At 37.4% G+C, this 16,802-nt stretch overlaps 1 protein-coding gene across 1 annotated transcript in view; it reads left to right on the top strand.

Annotated features, from left to right (window-relative positions):
• Nucleotides 1-16,802, top strand: part of SRFBP1 (serum response factor binding protein 1) — a 56,286-nt gene that overhangs the window by 26,872 nt on the left and 12,612 nt on the right. The window contains exon 4 of the mRNA XM_054397622.1: nt 2,319-2,390. Coding sequence (XP_054253597.1) covers nt 2,319-2,390 — 72 coding nt within the window. The remainder of the gene's footprint in view (nt 1-2,318; nt 2,391-16,802) is intronic.

Below are 16,802 nucleotides of genomic sequence, written 5' to 3'. Positions count from 1 at the left end.
AAGCCCTATGAGGAGAGGTTGTGGGAGCTGGGGTTGTTTAGTTTGGAGAAGAGGAGGCTCAGGGGAGACCATATTGCTCTCTACAACTACCTGAAAGGAGGTTGTAGCCAGGTAGGGGTTGGTCTCTTCTCCCAGGCAACCAGTGACAGAACAAGAGGACATAGTCTCAAGCTGCGCCAGGGGAAGTTTAGGCTCGAGGTGAGGAGAAATTTCTTCACAGAAAGAGTAATTGGCCAGTGGAATCGGCTGCCCAGGGAGGTAGTAGTGTCGCCGTCCCTGGAGGTGTTAAAAAAAAGATTGGATGTGGCACTTGGAGCTATGGTTTAGTTGTCAGGAGGTGTTAGGTATTAGGTAATAGGTTGATCTCTGAGGTCTTTTCCAACCTGGCTGATTCTTTCATAGCCCCTACCTAGCTATGTGACAGTAAGCATGTCACTTAGCCACCATGTCCTACTTTTGCCATCTGTGAAATGCTTTGGAAAGTCATGGGAAACTGAATCACAGGCCTTTTCCATCTCTAGATTCTATTAGATCATCCAACTGTCCACCTGCCAGTAGAAGATTGTTTCCTACATCCACCAGTGTTTTTCCAGTCTGGATTCTGTCCTCCAGCTTATTGGGCTTCCACCAGTACTTTTGGGAGATGATTTTGCAGACTTTTAGACCTCATTGTCGGGAATCTCTGACATTTATTAAAAAAAATTATTTATTTGGTAATTTATATTTCATTCTGTAATTTTATTTCCATTATTATATACTTGCTTTCACTTTTAGGACATATGGAGTTTATGCAACACTTAAAGATGTAGGTAAGATGCAAACTCTCTGTAGGGTGTCAATATATAGAAGGAAGGACAACATAAGATTTTGAAATGTAAGATATGATCCTCTATAAGGAAGTAGGTAAGCTATTTGGTTCTCCGTCAAATTACATCTAAGGAGGCTTGCAGACTGCTTCACATTTAGGGCAGAAACAGGACAGAAGATGGAGACATAATGGAATAGGATATTAAATGAAACTGTTGAAATACTTATCAAGGATGATTAAATAGAGACAAAGAAAATAAAAAGTGTATTTGTTTTTTAGTTGAATGTGGAATTCTTTCCCTATTGTACAGTATTTTTCCCCTAGACATTTGTAAATTATTGTGTCTTCCGTAATCTGATTTGCATTTGAATTGTTATTTATACATTAATTACTCTGAATCAGTACTTACAGTAATTGCTTGTAAAGGTTTTCCATTAGCATCTTTCTTGTCCAGATCTGAGCATAATGTTAACTAAAGGTGCAGCCCAAGCACATGGACATGTCTCATTTTATCAAGCTATAATAATTTGTATGGGTGATTCCAGTTTAGGCTTTCTTCCTCTTTATTGATTACAAGTCAATACCATATTTTATGTTTTAAGTCATCTTCATTCTTGGAGTTTTAGAAATTCATCAGACACGTAATTTTCTTCAGGTTTTGAAGCCACCAGCATAGTCTAGCTCTAGATGAAAACTGTCAGCATAACTAGGTTTTTTTGTAGAAAGTCTTCCATTTTTCAGGACTGTGAATGTGTGGAAGTTATTTGGTCTCTGCATAACAGTAGTGGAACTGCTTTTAAAATGGCCGTCTGGCAAACAGCTGGTATGTGACATGATTTATTTGATGCAGTGCCCTGGAGGAAGAAGCTAATGCTCAGTGCATTCAATTGATAAGCTTAATAGGGAATTTTGTAATACAGTATCTATAAAATGTGTATTTTAAAATAACAAGGAATCTGTTGTGTGTTTAAAGTAGTCAACTTTTTACAAAATCCACTTCATTCCTGTTTCAGCTGCCAATGGAAATGTTTAAGTCCAGGAATGAAAACTGCATGTGTAGTCAGTCTCTTCAGAAAAGAGAAATTCTTTTAGGTTTTTTTTCTTCTTAACTTTATTTTCATTGACTTAAACTCATATGTTCACATATGCTGGTTCTGATATAATGTCAAAGATTAAGTGGGTCATTTCAAACCTTCCAAAGTTTATTTGTAGCACAATACAGACAATTTAACCATTCCTGTAAATCAAATCACCCTTCTGTGTACTTTGATGTTGAAAATCTCTGTTGGCCTCAGTAATAGGAGATACAGTCAGCTTAGGTGTAGGTAATGTTTCGGAAATCAGTAAATGTAATTTTTACATACACACACAAAAAGCTATATGTAACAAACCAATTTTCTTCCTTCAAGAGATCAGTTGCCATGAAGCTAGAATGTTTGAGGAGGGTGAACCTTAGAAAGATTTCATAACATCTGCCCATAAGAAGAGTAAATATATCTTTTGTTCACAGGAAGTAAAGCCAGATGAAGTTACCAGACTTGCTCTTAGGACAGAAGTTAATTTTGAAAGTGTCTGCAGAAAGGTAAGGCTTGTTGGTTTCTGTTTGCTTTCCCCTGCTTCTGTAAGTGTGAGAGCACTCCTTAGGAAAAGGTGCATATGTGGGTGGGACTGCATGCATTTGCACAGTGTGTTCTCTATGTTGTATTGTGTCTTCATTGTAGACCTTACTTCCTTTTCTAAGGAACTCTGTCAACTACAATGGAACTACAAAAAAATATTGTATATCTGTTTAGTACAAATGACTTGTCCTCTAAGATGGCAGCTAATCCTTAGTAACTGCAACAAAATACTAGGAGGCATAATAGTGGTTTTCAAGTCTTTATAAATAGATTTATTTTGTTTATATAGTGTATAAAGATGGTTCAGTTAGTGTAAATAATGTAAGCTTTCAACAACAGTTGGAAAAAGGCTCTGAATACTTTAAGATGCAAAGAGAATTTTCCATATATGAACAAAATGTGACAAACATTAGACTGAAATAAAGGTGGAATTTTAACACCTCTGTGGCTCATTAATTTCAGTGCAATGGTTCTGAAGCTCACTGAAGGTATGCTATTAATTATTAACTCCTAACTAGTGATGTTTGTAAGAGATGAAATTAAGAAATACAGTTAGGAAGATGCTTGTTCAAATTTAGCAGCTGAGTTTGAGAGCAGACAGGGCACTCTAACAGCAGAGTGAAGAAGAGCAGAAATAAGTACCTTTTAAGAGAAATGCAGAAGTGATGCCAGAAAGCAGTTCTGATGAAAAAACATCAATACATGATGTTGTATATTTTCCTCCTTGTTATCCTAAACTCCTGTTGGTGGTCTGCTGAGGGAGTCTGAAATGTTTATAGTTCATGGGTTGAGTTTTAGTATTTCCTTCTATGATGGCACCACTAGCAGAACAGCTGGGCTGTTGCAGAGCAGAGTCATGTGTGATGTAGTTCAGTTATTAGCATAATGTGCAGTAGGGTTCCAATGCTTCATGTGAGCAAAATGAGTTAATAGGGAAAACATCATAGGAATTTGGTATTTCTGGAGCAGTGTTCGATTGGAAGCATCTTATTTCTTTCCCTTGTTTTAATCATAGAAAATAGTAAGGAGAAGGTCATAAATATATACTACGAGGAGCTAGAAAGCAGTATTCTTTTAAACATGTTTGATCAAGATTTTGGAGTCTGAAGGTAAACCAGTCAGAAACTGGCTACTGTAATGTTAGTAGTGATGCAGATGTGAAGACTCTGGATGTGTGAGGACACATGGAGAAGGATTTCATGCTTGAAGAAGGATGCTAAATTCAAACAGTAAGACATCTGTCAATTTCTGTAGGAGATTATTTTGCCAGGATTTCAAATCCATCAGGCTTACAATCATCACATGAAATAAAGAAGTCCCAAAATTAAATTAATTTTACTATTTCTTTTAAAAAAATTTAGAGGTTTATGGTTGGAATTTTACTTTCTAAGCAGATTATTTTATTCTGAAGAATACAAAAGGAATATTATTAATCTTACTCATTTATCCCATTATTTTTGATGTATTCATAATCATAACTGACTATATGCTTTCTTTCTTTAATTAAAATAGGCTTTCATTTAGCTGTATTCCAAGAAACCAGATAATACAGATACCTTCATGGAGTTGTTTTGGTTTTTTAAAACTGTTGTTATTTCTGTTTCTTTCTACTCTGGTCTTGTTTTCCAGTGGCATGAAAGTCTGTTAAATGTCACACCTTGCAGTGAATGGGTCTTATGTTTCAAATCAAATTTGATGGATGCTGATGATTTTTTCAAGCACACTGCAGGAGAAGAACATACAAAATTAATTATTACATATTGTTGACAAGTGGTGGATATGCTTTCATAACTAAAGGCATTCTTTCTGTGCTTTAACAACAGTTAATTTACCAATATATTATATCTTATTTTCCCAGTTAATTATATGTGCAATAAAAAAAATTAAAAGTCATTGATTTTCTATCCCTAGCAATATTCAGTAGGTCACATGAAATGCAGACCACATTGTTTACCTTTTCATTAACTTCAAGTTTCAAAATATTTGAACAAAAACATCCTGTGGCTGTTTTCATTTTCAGAATAGGTTTGTTTTCATTGATAAAAGGCAATCTGCTTTTAATTCACTCTGGAATGCTGAATATTAGTTTTGCAGTGGACATGTAGTCAAGATATTTGTTTAATTCCTTCTACCCACTGAGATTTTATGTTCCATTACTGTTTCCCCATGTATTTTTGAGAATAAGATAAGTTTCCTTTCCCATTTAAAAAGAATCTACATAGATTTCAGTCAAGTACAATAAAAACGTGCTAAGTGTTTAGCAAGTGGCACACTAACTGGAGTTCTTAGAATGACAGCTGGCCAATCTGTCAGCCCGTGGCTTGGATAGGTGCGCTCTGTGCTAAGAGCTGGCTGGGGGGCTGGGCCTAGAGAGTGGTGGTGAGTGGTGCCCCTGCCAGATGGCAGCCAGTCACTAGTGGTGTCCCCCAGTGTTGGGCCCCATCCTGTTCAATCTTTATGGATGATCTGGACAGGGGGATTCAGTCCATCAACAGTAAGTTAGCAGATGACACCAAGATGGGGGGAGGTGTTGATCTGTTGGAGGGTAGGAGGGCTCTGCAGAGGGACCCTGTCAGGCTGGATAGATGGGCAAGAGTCCAAGGGCATGAGATTTAACATGTCGAAGTGCCAGGTTCTACACATTGGCCACAACAACCCCATGCAGAGCTACAGGCTGGGGACAGAGTGGCTGGAGAGCAGCCAGACAGAAAGGGACCTGGGGGTGCTGGTTGACAGTAGGCTGAACATGAGCCAGCAGTGTGCCCAGGTGGGCAAGAAGGCCAATGGCATCCTGGTCTGGATCACCAATAGTGTAGCCAGCAGGAGCAGGGAAGTCATTGTGCCCCTGTACTCAGCACTGCTTAGACCACACCTTGAGTACTGTGTCCAGTTCTGGGCATCTCAATTCAAGAAGGATGTTGAGTTGCTTGAATGTGTCCAGAGAAGGGCAACAAAGCTGGTGAGGGGTCTGGAACACAAGCCCTATGAGGAGCGGCTGAGGGACCTGGGGTTGTTTAGCCTGGAGAAGAGGAGGCTCAGAGGAGACCTTACTCTCCACAACTGCCTGAAGGTTGGCTGTAACTATGTGGGTGTTGGTCTCTTCTCCCAGGCAACCAGTGACAGAACTAAAGGGCACAGTGTCAAGTTGTGCCAGGGAAGGTTTAGGCTGGATATTAGGAAGAAATTCTTCACAGAGAGAGAAATTGTCCATTGGAATGGGCTGCCTAGGAAGGTGGTGGTGTCACTATCCTTGGAAGTGTTTAAAATAAGACTGAATGAGGCACTTAGTGCCATGATTTAGTTGATTAGATGGTGTTGGGTGATAGGTTGGACTTGATGATCTTAAAGTTTAACCTGGTTAATTCTGTGATTCTGTAATTTATCTGCCAATATCACGGTTCTGATAGCTGCTGGTAAGCAGATGAGATTTGTGATAGTTGCAGAGTGAGTTGGCAAGAGCCACCAGCCAGTGATACAAGTGATAAAAGACTTCTTCCTTTTCTGATTCATAAAAATGTTACAGAGCTTAGCAAATTTACTCTAAGATAAGATGAACAGTTCTTCTTTGTGTATCTCTGATGAAATACTTTTAACCTATCTTAATACTGCTCCAGCTGGCACCATTGCAATCAACAGGTAACAAGTTATATTGAAAAAATTGTAATGACTGTTGCCAGGCAACTTTAGCTAGACTTTATACTTTTGGTGCTTAGTTATAACTGTTGAAAAAAGGAACTTGTATTTTCTAGGTTTTGACTTAAGTTTTTGTGACAGATCCGTTGTCTAATTTTTTTTTTCAGAGAACTGTGATTGCATTTTGAAGTTTTCTCGTTGCAAACCTACCTGTAACCATTCAGACTTGCTTCATTAGTGTTGTGCTCCAGCATACAAGTTACAAATCAAAAGCTAATCCTAAAGTTGTTGTTCCGTACGGGCAGGAAACTGACCTGGGAACTGACAAATGTCTTAACTGTTATCTTCAACTTATTGCTAGCAGAAGTGTAAAGTAATCTAGATAAATTAAGATGGGCAAGATGGACAGATTAATATGTTTTAATATTTTTCCGGTATTTGCGGAATTACTTGTATCATCTGTGCTGTTTCTCCAGAACAGGGAACACTGGTCCATCCACCTGTGAATATCTTCTTTATAACCAATGTTAATTTTGTTGCATTTGCACTAATGGTAAACAGATATTGACTAACTTATTGTAGCATCTTATTTAGTTTTTATTCCAATAAGTCTGAAGACATAAGAAAAGAACTTACCTGTTTTAAACACTAAGAATGACGAAATTCTGCTTATTGGAACTCTGCTACAAGCAATGATCTGGAGTGTCATCATGCTTTAAGTCAAAATACTTTTTCTATACAATACAGTCTGTGCACTTCAGAATTCAGTGACTTTCAGAATATTGGAGGGAAAAGGAATTGAGACTGAATCTGCAAAAGACTATTGTGTTTTTTCTTGAAGAGTAGACGTTTTTGTCAGAGCTTGAATTGAGCACATGCTTCTAACTTGCAGAAATACCAACAATATATGCAGAGGATAAATACGTCCTCTATTTTTTTTTTACAGATACAATCTTCACATTAACTTAGTAGCATAGTTTTCTTTTTCTTTTTTTTTTCCCCACTGAGCTTTAATCTGTGGTCCTAGAACAGCACCACCTTTTCCTGCTAAATCCTGTATTTTCACATTACTCCAATCCTGTGACATTTGAATTATGCAGATACTTGTCTGCAAAGAGGGTTCTGCACAGCAAATTTTGAGTATATTGTGGTCTTCAGAGTTTGTTGAGGCTGTGCCACATCCTTCTTGAGTCTCAGCTTTACTGAAAAGCATGACACAATTAAAATGAGTTGAGAAATTTCTTCTAAGCCAGAATATAGGCCAATACCAGCTCTTAAAAGCTTTTCTTTTGTTAATGTAAGACCTGGTGAGCTTATTTTGGATTGCTTCATGGTCAAGAACCAGCTTTGTCTTGTTTGGAATTCAAAAGGAATTCGAAGACTTCAGAAACAGGATCTCAGGCAGCTCATGCACAGCCGTGGAGAGACATGCCAGGATTTCACTGAACAGCCTGGTGCACAGTATGATTCTAGTCATTAAAAGTCTAAGCTGCCTGGTGAGGACAGCTTTACTTGACATGATTTTGAAGGGATAACATAGTTCTGTCTTGCTTCAGGTCCAGATATTTTTACTAGGTTACTAAAGTGTTATACTTCAGTTCTTTGGGTTATTTCAGGGATGAGTGAATTTGGCTATATGCCTGTATGTCTCAAATTAAGTTGAGACTAGGGAACCAACTAAAATTAACTGTAATAAGAAAAGGTTTTCTGTGATTCATCTAATAAGAGTTCAACATGTTTGTATGTGAGAAGGCTCTATTCTGCGTCCTAAACTTCTTCATGAATTCAGTGGATCTCTATTGTAGGAGTAAGGAAGCCCTTGGGCAAGAAGGACTTGAGAAAGAGGTAGAAAAGTATTTTTGCCCAGGATAAGCAGAAACAAAAAGGATGAAGTTAAAGGACTGATTACCGTTATTTCTTTAAACAGCATGTTTAAATTACATTATGAAAGTAGTATTTCTCAGATTCATATCACCTGCCTAAACTATGTGGCAATAGTGTGAGATTAGTCTGTCAGTCCACAACATCTTTGTCACCAGTAAAAAATAAAAAGCAAGAATAGGGTAGTTATTGTGCTTGTGGATTTACACTGAAAACGTGTTTCACACCAACAGTCTGTGAAAGGCAATCTATGAAAGGCAACCATTTTTGAGGCATTAATTCAGAGCCAGTAAGGAATTACTTGGAGTATCAGGATCCCCAGAGTATATTACTAGACAGTAATCTTTGGTTACAAGACAGTAACACATACAAAATGGCTACACGACCAATAAATGCATAGCATTTCTTCCAATGAATACACTTATTTCTTAAGGGATAGAAAGATGTAATTTCTGAATTAAGTAGAATTTTTGGTTAAATACACCTCTACCTTTGAGGAGGACCAGTAATATTTTCTAACTTCGGAAAATACAAAGCTGTTAATGTACACTTGTGATCTTTGCCTTTGCCTCTTTCCTTCATAGTGGAAAATAAATAAAAACAAAACCTCTCTATTCTCTGAATTAAATCCGAGGAAATGAAATGCACTAAATCATAAAAGGGGCCTGGTGCAGTCTCTTGCAGTTTAATTCAAGACTTTCCGTTAACTTCAAAGCTTTGGATCAAGCACAGAATATTTGCTGTCTTTTGTTTGGGCTTTGGGGTATTTTTCCACAACCTTGTCCGTTCTCTTCCCCTCTCTCCCCTAAGCCCCCCTGAAGAATCCTACTCACTACAGAAACATTCTGATTAGTATAGATATTGTTATTGATACAAAACTTGTGTTGATGGTACCTTTAATAGCAGTATAACTGGATAATTAATTAATGTGGATTTTTAACATTCTTTGCTTATGAAAATAATTTGTTTGCAATCCATAAACCATAGGGAGAGAAATACTGTATGAATAATCAGTCTTATGTGTAATACAGATCTTATAGTCCATCAACTTTGTATAATATATTTCTTAATTCTTTTAAGTGTTTTATGGTTTGATTTTGGCAATGGAAGGGTGTACGGCTGGTGATTTTGAGGGACCCATGAAAAACTCCATTCTCTTTTATCTAAACTCTGGCTGCTATAGTCCTCCTAAATTAGAAATCATACCATAATTATAAGAAGAATGTGCAATAATTTACTAGCTTAATGATAACCTACCTGGGCTCTGTTAACAATCTCTACCTCATTCTTCACACACTCCAGAGCCCCTTTCTTTCTAAGTCCCAGTTATTGGAAACATTATCAACTTCACTTAACATTAACTTAAAAAGTGAGTGTATTGCCTTGTACTACAGGTGTTGTTTCTGTTCTCCGACAGTGTGTTTATACTGCAAATAGTAAAATAATACCATTTATTTCCTTGCATGTTAAAATGTTATGTTCCTTTCTTGTTTCAGTATGGAAATAAAGGTATTCATTTGCATAACAGAGACCAGATACACTTTTCTCTAGGTAATAGTTGCGTCTGTCAACATCTCATGTTTTTGGAGATGTATTGCATTGATTTAATAGCACAATTTCCTGTAACAAAGGCTAAAATAATTGGCTTGATGCTGGGGAATCGCTGTTGCAGAGCTGAATTCTTTTTGTCCTGAGTATTTTGACTCTGAATGGAAGTTACACTGAATACGTGAAGCCACTGTTTCCTGAGAATTTTCCATGTCAAACACCAGATGTTAACCTTAAACAGGAATGTCTGTGGTCTTCTAAGACTACTTATGAAGTGAAGAATTTTACATTCAGTGATGAATATCACATTCAGGCGTAAATACTTTCTCTGTGTGACTTATGGGTTTTGTTTTCTTTTCTGAAGGTTCCCCATTTTCCAAATTTCATCACTTGAACTGTGAGTTGTTTAGCCCGTCTTTTATATATGTACTCCTCTATACTTCAGAGCCTGTCATTGATTGTGGTGGCTGCAACTGAAGTTTGTGTCTGTATAAAACTAAGTCAGTTTTTGATAAATCTTTCTCTGCTCCTGCCTACTTCTTCACCTAGTTGTCTGTCTGCCAGACCAACCAGTTTCAATCCCTTCCCAGGCTTCCAATGGGAGAGTTCAGGCTCCTGTCTATGACACATTCTATCCATTGCCTGCCTACCTCTGGTTAGCCATTCCACACATACATTTACACTCTTTCAGTTACTTTGTCTAGACCAATTTGCCAGTCTGTTCTCCATTAGCCTCTTTGCATTTTAAACTAGGCTGCCAAATATGTGCCTCAATGGAGTCACTGTTTGAGAACAAGGAGACAGACCAAAGCTACCATCATCTTCAACTGCAGAGTAGTGATTGCAGGGAGCTCAGTTTAATTACAGCTTGGATTTTGTCCATTTGGGAAAGAATCTTTTTAAAGTTCAGTATTGACATAAACTGCTAGTAACTTTGGCAGTTTTTCAGAGGAATACATTTATCTCTGACACAGAAAGGCTGCCTCATGTCAGATTTTAAATTACTAGTCCAGGGATTTTTCTGCCACTCCTAGCATTACTGTAAAGCTATATTACTTAATTCTGTAGCCTGTCTTGTTGGATTATTCAAGGTTCTTGTCCTTGGACAAGGCTCAATCTCAAAACCAATGGGATTGCTTTTAATTTGAATATTACTTGGTGTATCAGACCAGAATGTGAGCTACCATATTGTTGTCAATCAAGCTCAGAGGGAGTTGATTCACATTTTTGTAAATGGTACTTGTCTTGGATCATCTAGGTAATTCAGGCACAGTAAACATACCTCAAGAGTGTAAATGGATAAAACGGTGTGTGCAGAAGAACAGTGTTTTCAAGCTCAGATATGTCTGTGGTACTGATGTTTTGCATGGTGCTTCATGTGCACTATTTTTGCGTCTCAGATTTATATCATAGCACTCATGAGAGACAGCTCTCAGCCTTTATATTTTGACTATTTAAGTGATGTATATAAATATCTTACTGGATATGAGCTGTTTGGGGAACAGTAGAGGAAAATGTTAGAAGTAGTCTTGTTTTTGTGTTCTCCTTGAAGAAAAAGCAGAAGAAAAAATTGTAGTGTAATGAGGTTCTCAGGGGGTATGTTGGTTGTGGGGGGGGGTGTAAGTTTTTGTGTGTGCTGTTGAGGTGTTTGTGTCTGGTTGTGTTTGGTGTTTGTTTGTTTTAAATAAAGGTAAGCCAAGTTACTGATGTCCAGAATCTCTTTGGTATCCTTCTCCAAAATATTGTTCAGACTTGCATACAATGCCCAAGAGGAGGATAGAGGACCAGAATCTCAGTGCATGGATAGGAGTATGGTATTGGTATAGAAAGAATAGATTTAAGTGTTTGGGGAGCATTTGGGGCAAGAGAAGACTGGACAGGAAAGATGAATGTGTCAGACTGCTGGCACTGATATTTTTAAAGTTCATAAATTAATGCTTAAACTAAAAACATGAAAAAAACAATATGCATGGAGGAACATCTGATTCACAACAACATGACCAACAGGGGCCACATGGCTGCTTTTCAGAATGTTGTTTAGAGACCAATGAGGAATAGCTTGATCCAATAAATACTGAAGGTAAATCAGACTGTCTACAGTTCCAGTTAATGCTAGTGAAAGGGTGTAAATTATTAATATTTCCATACTAGTCCTTGAAACAAACAAACAAAAAAAAATTAATGTGGGGAAACTAGAATACCTGACATAAAAGGTCATGACAGATGTAATACATATCTTCCTTCCAACAGATCTTCAAGATAATAAAGGTACCATAATGGAGTAAGATTTATGTGCATGAGACTGATGTTGTGTTGTGAAGCACTATATGTTAAGAAATTAGGAGGGCTCTTTCAGCTCAGTATGAAGCCCATCAGTCTGCTAACACTGGAAAATTAGATGAAAAGTGCTGGAGGCACTATTGCTTGAACTTTCTAAAACTTGACTGTAGAAGGAGGAAAGTTAGATGGTCTTGAATTATTGGAATTCTCTTTAAAGAAAATCTCTTTGACCGGGATGTCAGTCAATATAGCTGCTAAACTGTCTACATAAAAAAGTTAGAGCTTTGGAAAATGAGAGTATAAATTTACAGTTTATTGCCTCTCTATGGCAAGATTACTAGGTAAGAGAAAGTATGGGAAATGTGAGGTAACTTGTCAATTAAAGTATAATAACATTAATTTAAAAGGTGATGGTCTAATTTTCTTAGATTTGGGATACAAATAACTGGACAATGATTTTAGGAAAATTCTGCATGCCAGAGTTCAGTAGTAATAATAATGTAATGGCCTACAAGATGCCTAAGAGCCTCTAAGCATAAAGGTATCTGTTCTGTGTACCATATGGTGAAACACCTGCTATAAAATGTGAACATCCAGGATTTTCATTTATTTTGCATCCCTCATCCACTGATGGGCTCAAGCCAGTATCAAGGCTTCCATATATATCTGACATGTGTTTATCATTAAGAGGAAGTTTCAAGTATATATACTCTCTCAATAGACTTACTTAATGATGGAAAACATATATTTCAGTGCCAAAAATCTGGTATGTTTATCTCAGATGTTTTAATAGTTTTTTTTTTAGTGAACACAATTTGTATTTCCATTGTCTTTTTTAGAAAGTGGCTGGAACACATATAGATTAAAATAAATCTGTTTTCAATTGTGTACAAAAATTGTGATGTGGTATGCCAAGAAATTCTGTCTTGTTTTGAGAAGTATATTATAACATGGCCTACCCCTGCTTGGTGTGTGCTGTGTTCATGAAGTCTTTTAAGTCATCTGTGCCTCCAAATCCCTGGTTGTCATATTTAGTTCTTTCAGCAGTGCTCTGAAACATAAATACATCTCTCCCAAGAGTTTTATCTGAAGACATTGACCTGACAATACTTTAGTTTTTCATATATATATATATATGCATATGTATATGTATATCTATCTCGGTGTGTGTTCTGGTAGCAAGCTTGTAACTGTGAAGTTCAAGAAAGGGATTGTTGGCAGGGATTACATTATAAATCACCTGGAACGTACTTGTTTAAATTGCAGCTTGGTTGTCAGGTGTTAGCTATTTTTGAAGCTTCGCATCTGTTTTAAATTTTAAGACCTATGTCTGCTTTCTCTGTCTCTTTCATATATGCTTGTACACATAGTGCTGTATCAGGCTGCATCTGACAAGTGATAATTTGAGGTATGAGCATCTGTTTTACAGTAAAGTACTGTAAGGCTCTCAAGATTCATCCCTGAAATTTTCAATACAGAGTTTTGTAACCAATTCAACTTCATAAAGTTGCTAGTGGATATCTCAGTTCTGAAACTTCTCAGGTTCCTTCAAGGCAGAATAGGGTGACCTTCTTGGTCCTTTAAATAGTACTAACAATGTGGAGCTCATCCTGTGATGCACAGCTGAACCTTGGGAGCTCAGATGCATTCAGATCATAGCGAACTGGGACAATTCTGCTTGACTCGCAGCATTGCATAAGTGTTGCTGGTCTGCTTTGTGTTTCTGCTAGCTTTTTTCTGTAACAAATAAGTAATTAGTGGCTTTGATTTTGTTTTCCCAAATAGTGGTTGTTTCAGATTTTGTTTTGAGATTGGCCAGCTTCACCCTCTGTTTGGAGTTAATAAACCACTGCCTGAGTCTTCACACCTTCATTCTAGATGGCCAGTAGGAAGCAAATGATCTTTCAATGTTTCTGCAAAAGTTAGTTGTGATTTCAGATCTGATACATAGTGATTGTCAAACTGAGTTATATATGACCTTTCATCCAAATTTCATTATGTTTTCCAAAGAAATGTATGTGAATTTTGTGGCAAAGACTATTTATTCTCTTTGTATTGTCCACAGGTACTGCCTATTACCCAAAATGCATTTTGTTTCTCTTTCCCCTGATGTACACTTTTTGCTTCAGGGTTTCTATTTCATCATATTTTGCTTTCCAGTTTACTTTCTCAATATGATTGTCCTTTGCTTGATTTGGGTTGGGGAAGACTTGAGCTGTTTTTTTCAGTGGCATCCGTTTGGCTGTATTGTGTCCCAGAATTTTTTTATTCAGTTTGGCAAGACATGTATGTTGTAGTGACACAGCACCTCAGTTGTTTGAATGTCCAAATACATGGAAATAGAGTTTATACAAAGCTCTATATAAAAAGCAAAAATATCTATCCTCTCTACAGTTACATATTTTATTTTACGTTGCTGTAATTCAGAACTGTGCATACATCATACTGCCTAATTGTACTTGGATGTACATTTCAAATTATGTAATAATTTTACATTACAGATATATGTTAAAATTTTTTTTTAAATCTGATACTGGGAGTACTCTCTTCACATCTGCTTTCCACTCTGAATTTGTCCTCATCATAGACACACATAGTTGTCCATAGCATAAAGTAACGTTCAGCATGCTTGTAGGTTTTTGTAAAGGCCAGCAAGGTTTCAGTATTGGTAGTCACAATGAGTTAAAACACCACAACTGTGTGGAAGACTTGGCATGGTGCTTGTTTTATGTCTTCTTCCATAACTTTTGAGAAGTTAACATTTTCTTTCTTCAGATATGTGCATTGCTTGTGTGGGATGCCATACTGAGAAAACTATAGACACATTCTTATTAGCCCTGGGAGATGTGAAGAAGAGTTAGCAGCATTTTAGTTTTCCCACAGTCTTGCTATTTTAGTTTACCCCTAAAGCTGACCCTGTTCTCCATGAGGAGATGAAATTAAGAATCCATGCCTACTTTGTTCAGGACATTTTTACTGTGACTTTCCTTTATTGAAACAATCACAGGAATTATTTTATGTATAAAGAGAAGAAGGAAAAAATTAGTAGACAGGTAAGTACATAATTGGTATTTGGGCAGGTCTAGGGTTTATGCCAATCTCTGTAGATCACTGTGGTAGTTGGGATGAAACACTCATTCCATTTTGACCGTTTCCCAAAGCAGAGAATAAGCATTTAGCTCATATTTGTATGGTTGGTTAAGTTAGTTGTGACAGGTTAATCCAGAGGAACTCTACCGATGCTTTTATACTACAAATAAATATGTTCTGCAAGCAGCTGTACAAGTGATGGGCTTCTTAAAGGACCCTTAAACTTTTCAAATGCTTGGATAGTAAGTATTTTTTATCTTGCTGCAAAAAGCATCAAGAAGGCTATTTCTGTTCAAACTTATAGCGTATTTTGAAATTTGTATTTTAAAAAGAGACAGTGCTGGAAACAAGTTTATACTTGCAATCCTTTTTGGTAAAAGACAAGCCAAGCTGTATGTAGGAGTAAAGGTAAATCTAAGTGAAGAAATTATCGGGAAAATAGTAGCTTCGGTCCAGACATACAAGTGAAGTTATGACAGTGTAAGCACCTTGATAGTATTTAGAAGAATGTCATCCATCTTTCTGATGCTGGATTCAAGAGGCTGCAGAAGTCAGTGATGAGATGACAGGCAGTGCTGCTGCTGTCAGTGCAAGGTCAATTATATTCTCCAGACTTTTACCTTTTATTGTGTGCAGTTCTGCAGATGAGCCAGAAAAATGGTCCAAGCACAGCTCTTGCCATGGGCCTTCAACTTCCTTAATGCTTGCATGGTAAATAAATATCCAAATATTTTTATAGTTTAATTATCATGATAACAGAAAATAATGTAAACCAACATAGTTGTTGCAAGTGTTGAGAAGACTAATAATTAAACAAGAAGCCAAGGGAGACTTCTTCAGATTTATTTGTGTATCTGGATGTTTGGTAAGCAATTGTTCAGGTTTTCTTCTGTCCTATTACCAGACGTTAACCTGCTGATAATGGATCCATCATTTTTTGCAAAGGCTTTATATCAGTTTGGACATACATTTTAGCTTCAATTGTACATTTTTCATCAGTCTGTTTTAAAATTTCAGTGTAGTACCAAAAAATAATATCTGTTGAAACATGCCTGATTTCCTGAGATCCATAAAGAAGTAATTGCCATAAGAACTTGCCTGTTTCTTAGTAACGTGTACCATCATTTTGATGCTATGTGGAAAATGGGGAAAGCTTGAGTGAAAACTGTGTAAAGTTGATTGTGAATATAACTAGTTTTAACTATGCAGTTGCAGTCCAGAGTCTGAAGCATTTAGTGCTGACGTTTCTCTCCTTTGAATATGCTGGTAATTTAATAGTATGGAATCTGTTATTTCTGTATTTGGAGAACCATGCTTTTCTAAACTCTTGCCAATTCCAACAGACCTGTATCCTGCATTTCTTAGTTGATCCATCCTCCTGTTTTCATGGTGAGTGTATTGGATTTGTTTGCAGAATTTTGGTAGTAGGGGTGCTACAAGACTGGATTCTCTGAGAAGCTGCTAAAATCTTCCCCCCGTCTCTGATAGAGCCAATGCCAGCCAGCTCCAGAGACAGACTCACTGCTGGCCAAGGCTGAGCCTGTCAGCAACAGTGGTAATGTCTCTGGTAATGTAGGAGGGGAGAAGCCTGTGTAACTAGCTGTAGAGAGGAATGAAAATATTTGAGAGAAACAGCCCTACAGCTACCATTGTCAGTCAAGGAGTAAGGGGAGGCACTCCAGGTACTGACCTAAAGATTTCCTATGCAGTCCATGGTGAAGACCAAGACAGGTGCAGGCTGACATTGATGGTGCAGCAGACATCTACTTGCAGCCTATGGAGGACTCCAATCCAGAGCACATGAATGCTTCTGAAGGAGGCCATAACTCCATGGTAAACCCATGTTGGAGCAGGCTTCTGGCAGGACATGTGATCCATGTAGAGGACCACACTGTAGCAGATTTGCTGGCAGAATTTGGCTCTGGGAATGACACATGCTGGAA

The sequence above is a fragment of the Indicator indicator genome, chromosome Z (assembly GCF_027791375.1).
Source record: "Indicator indicator isolate 239-I01 chromosome Z, UM_Iind_1.1, whole genome shotgun sequence".
Classification (NCBI taxonomy): domain Eukaryota; kingdom Metazoa; phylum Chordata; class Aves; order Piciformes; family Indicatoridae; genus Indicator; species Indicator indicator.
This window is presented reverse-complemented; position numbering and strand designations above follow the sequence as displayed.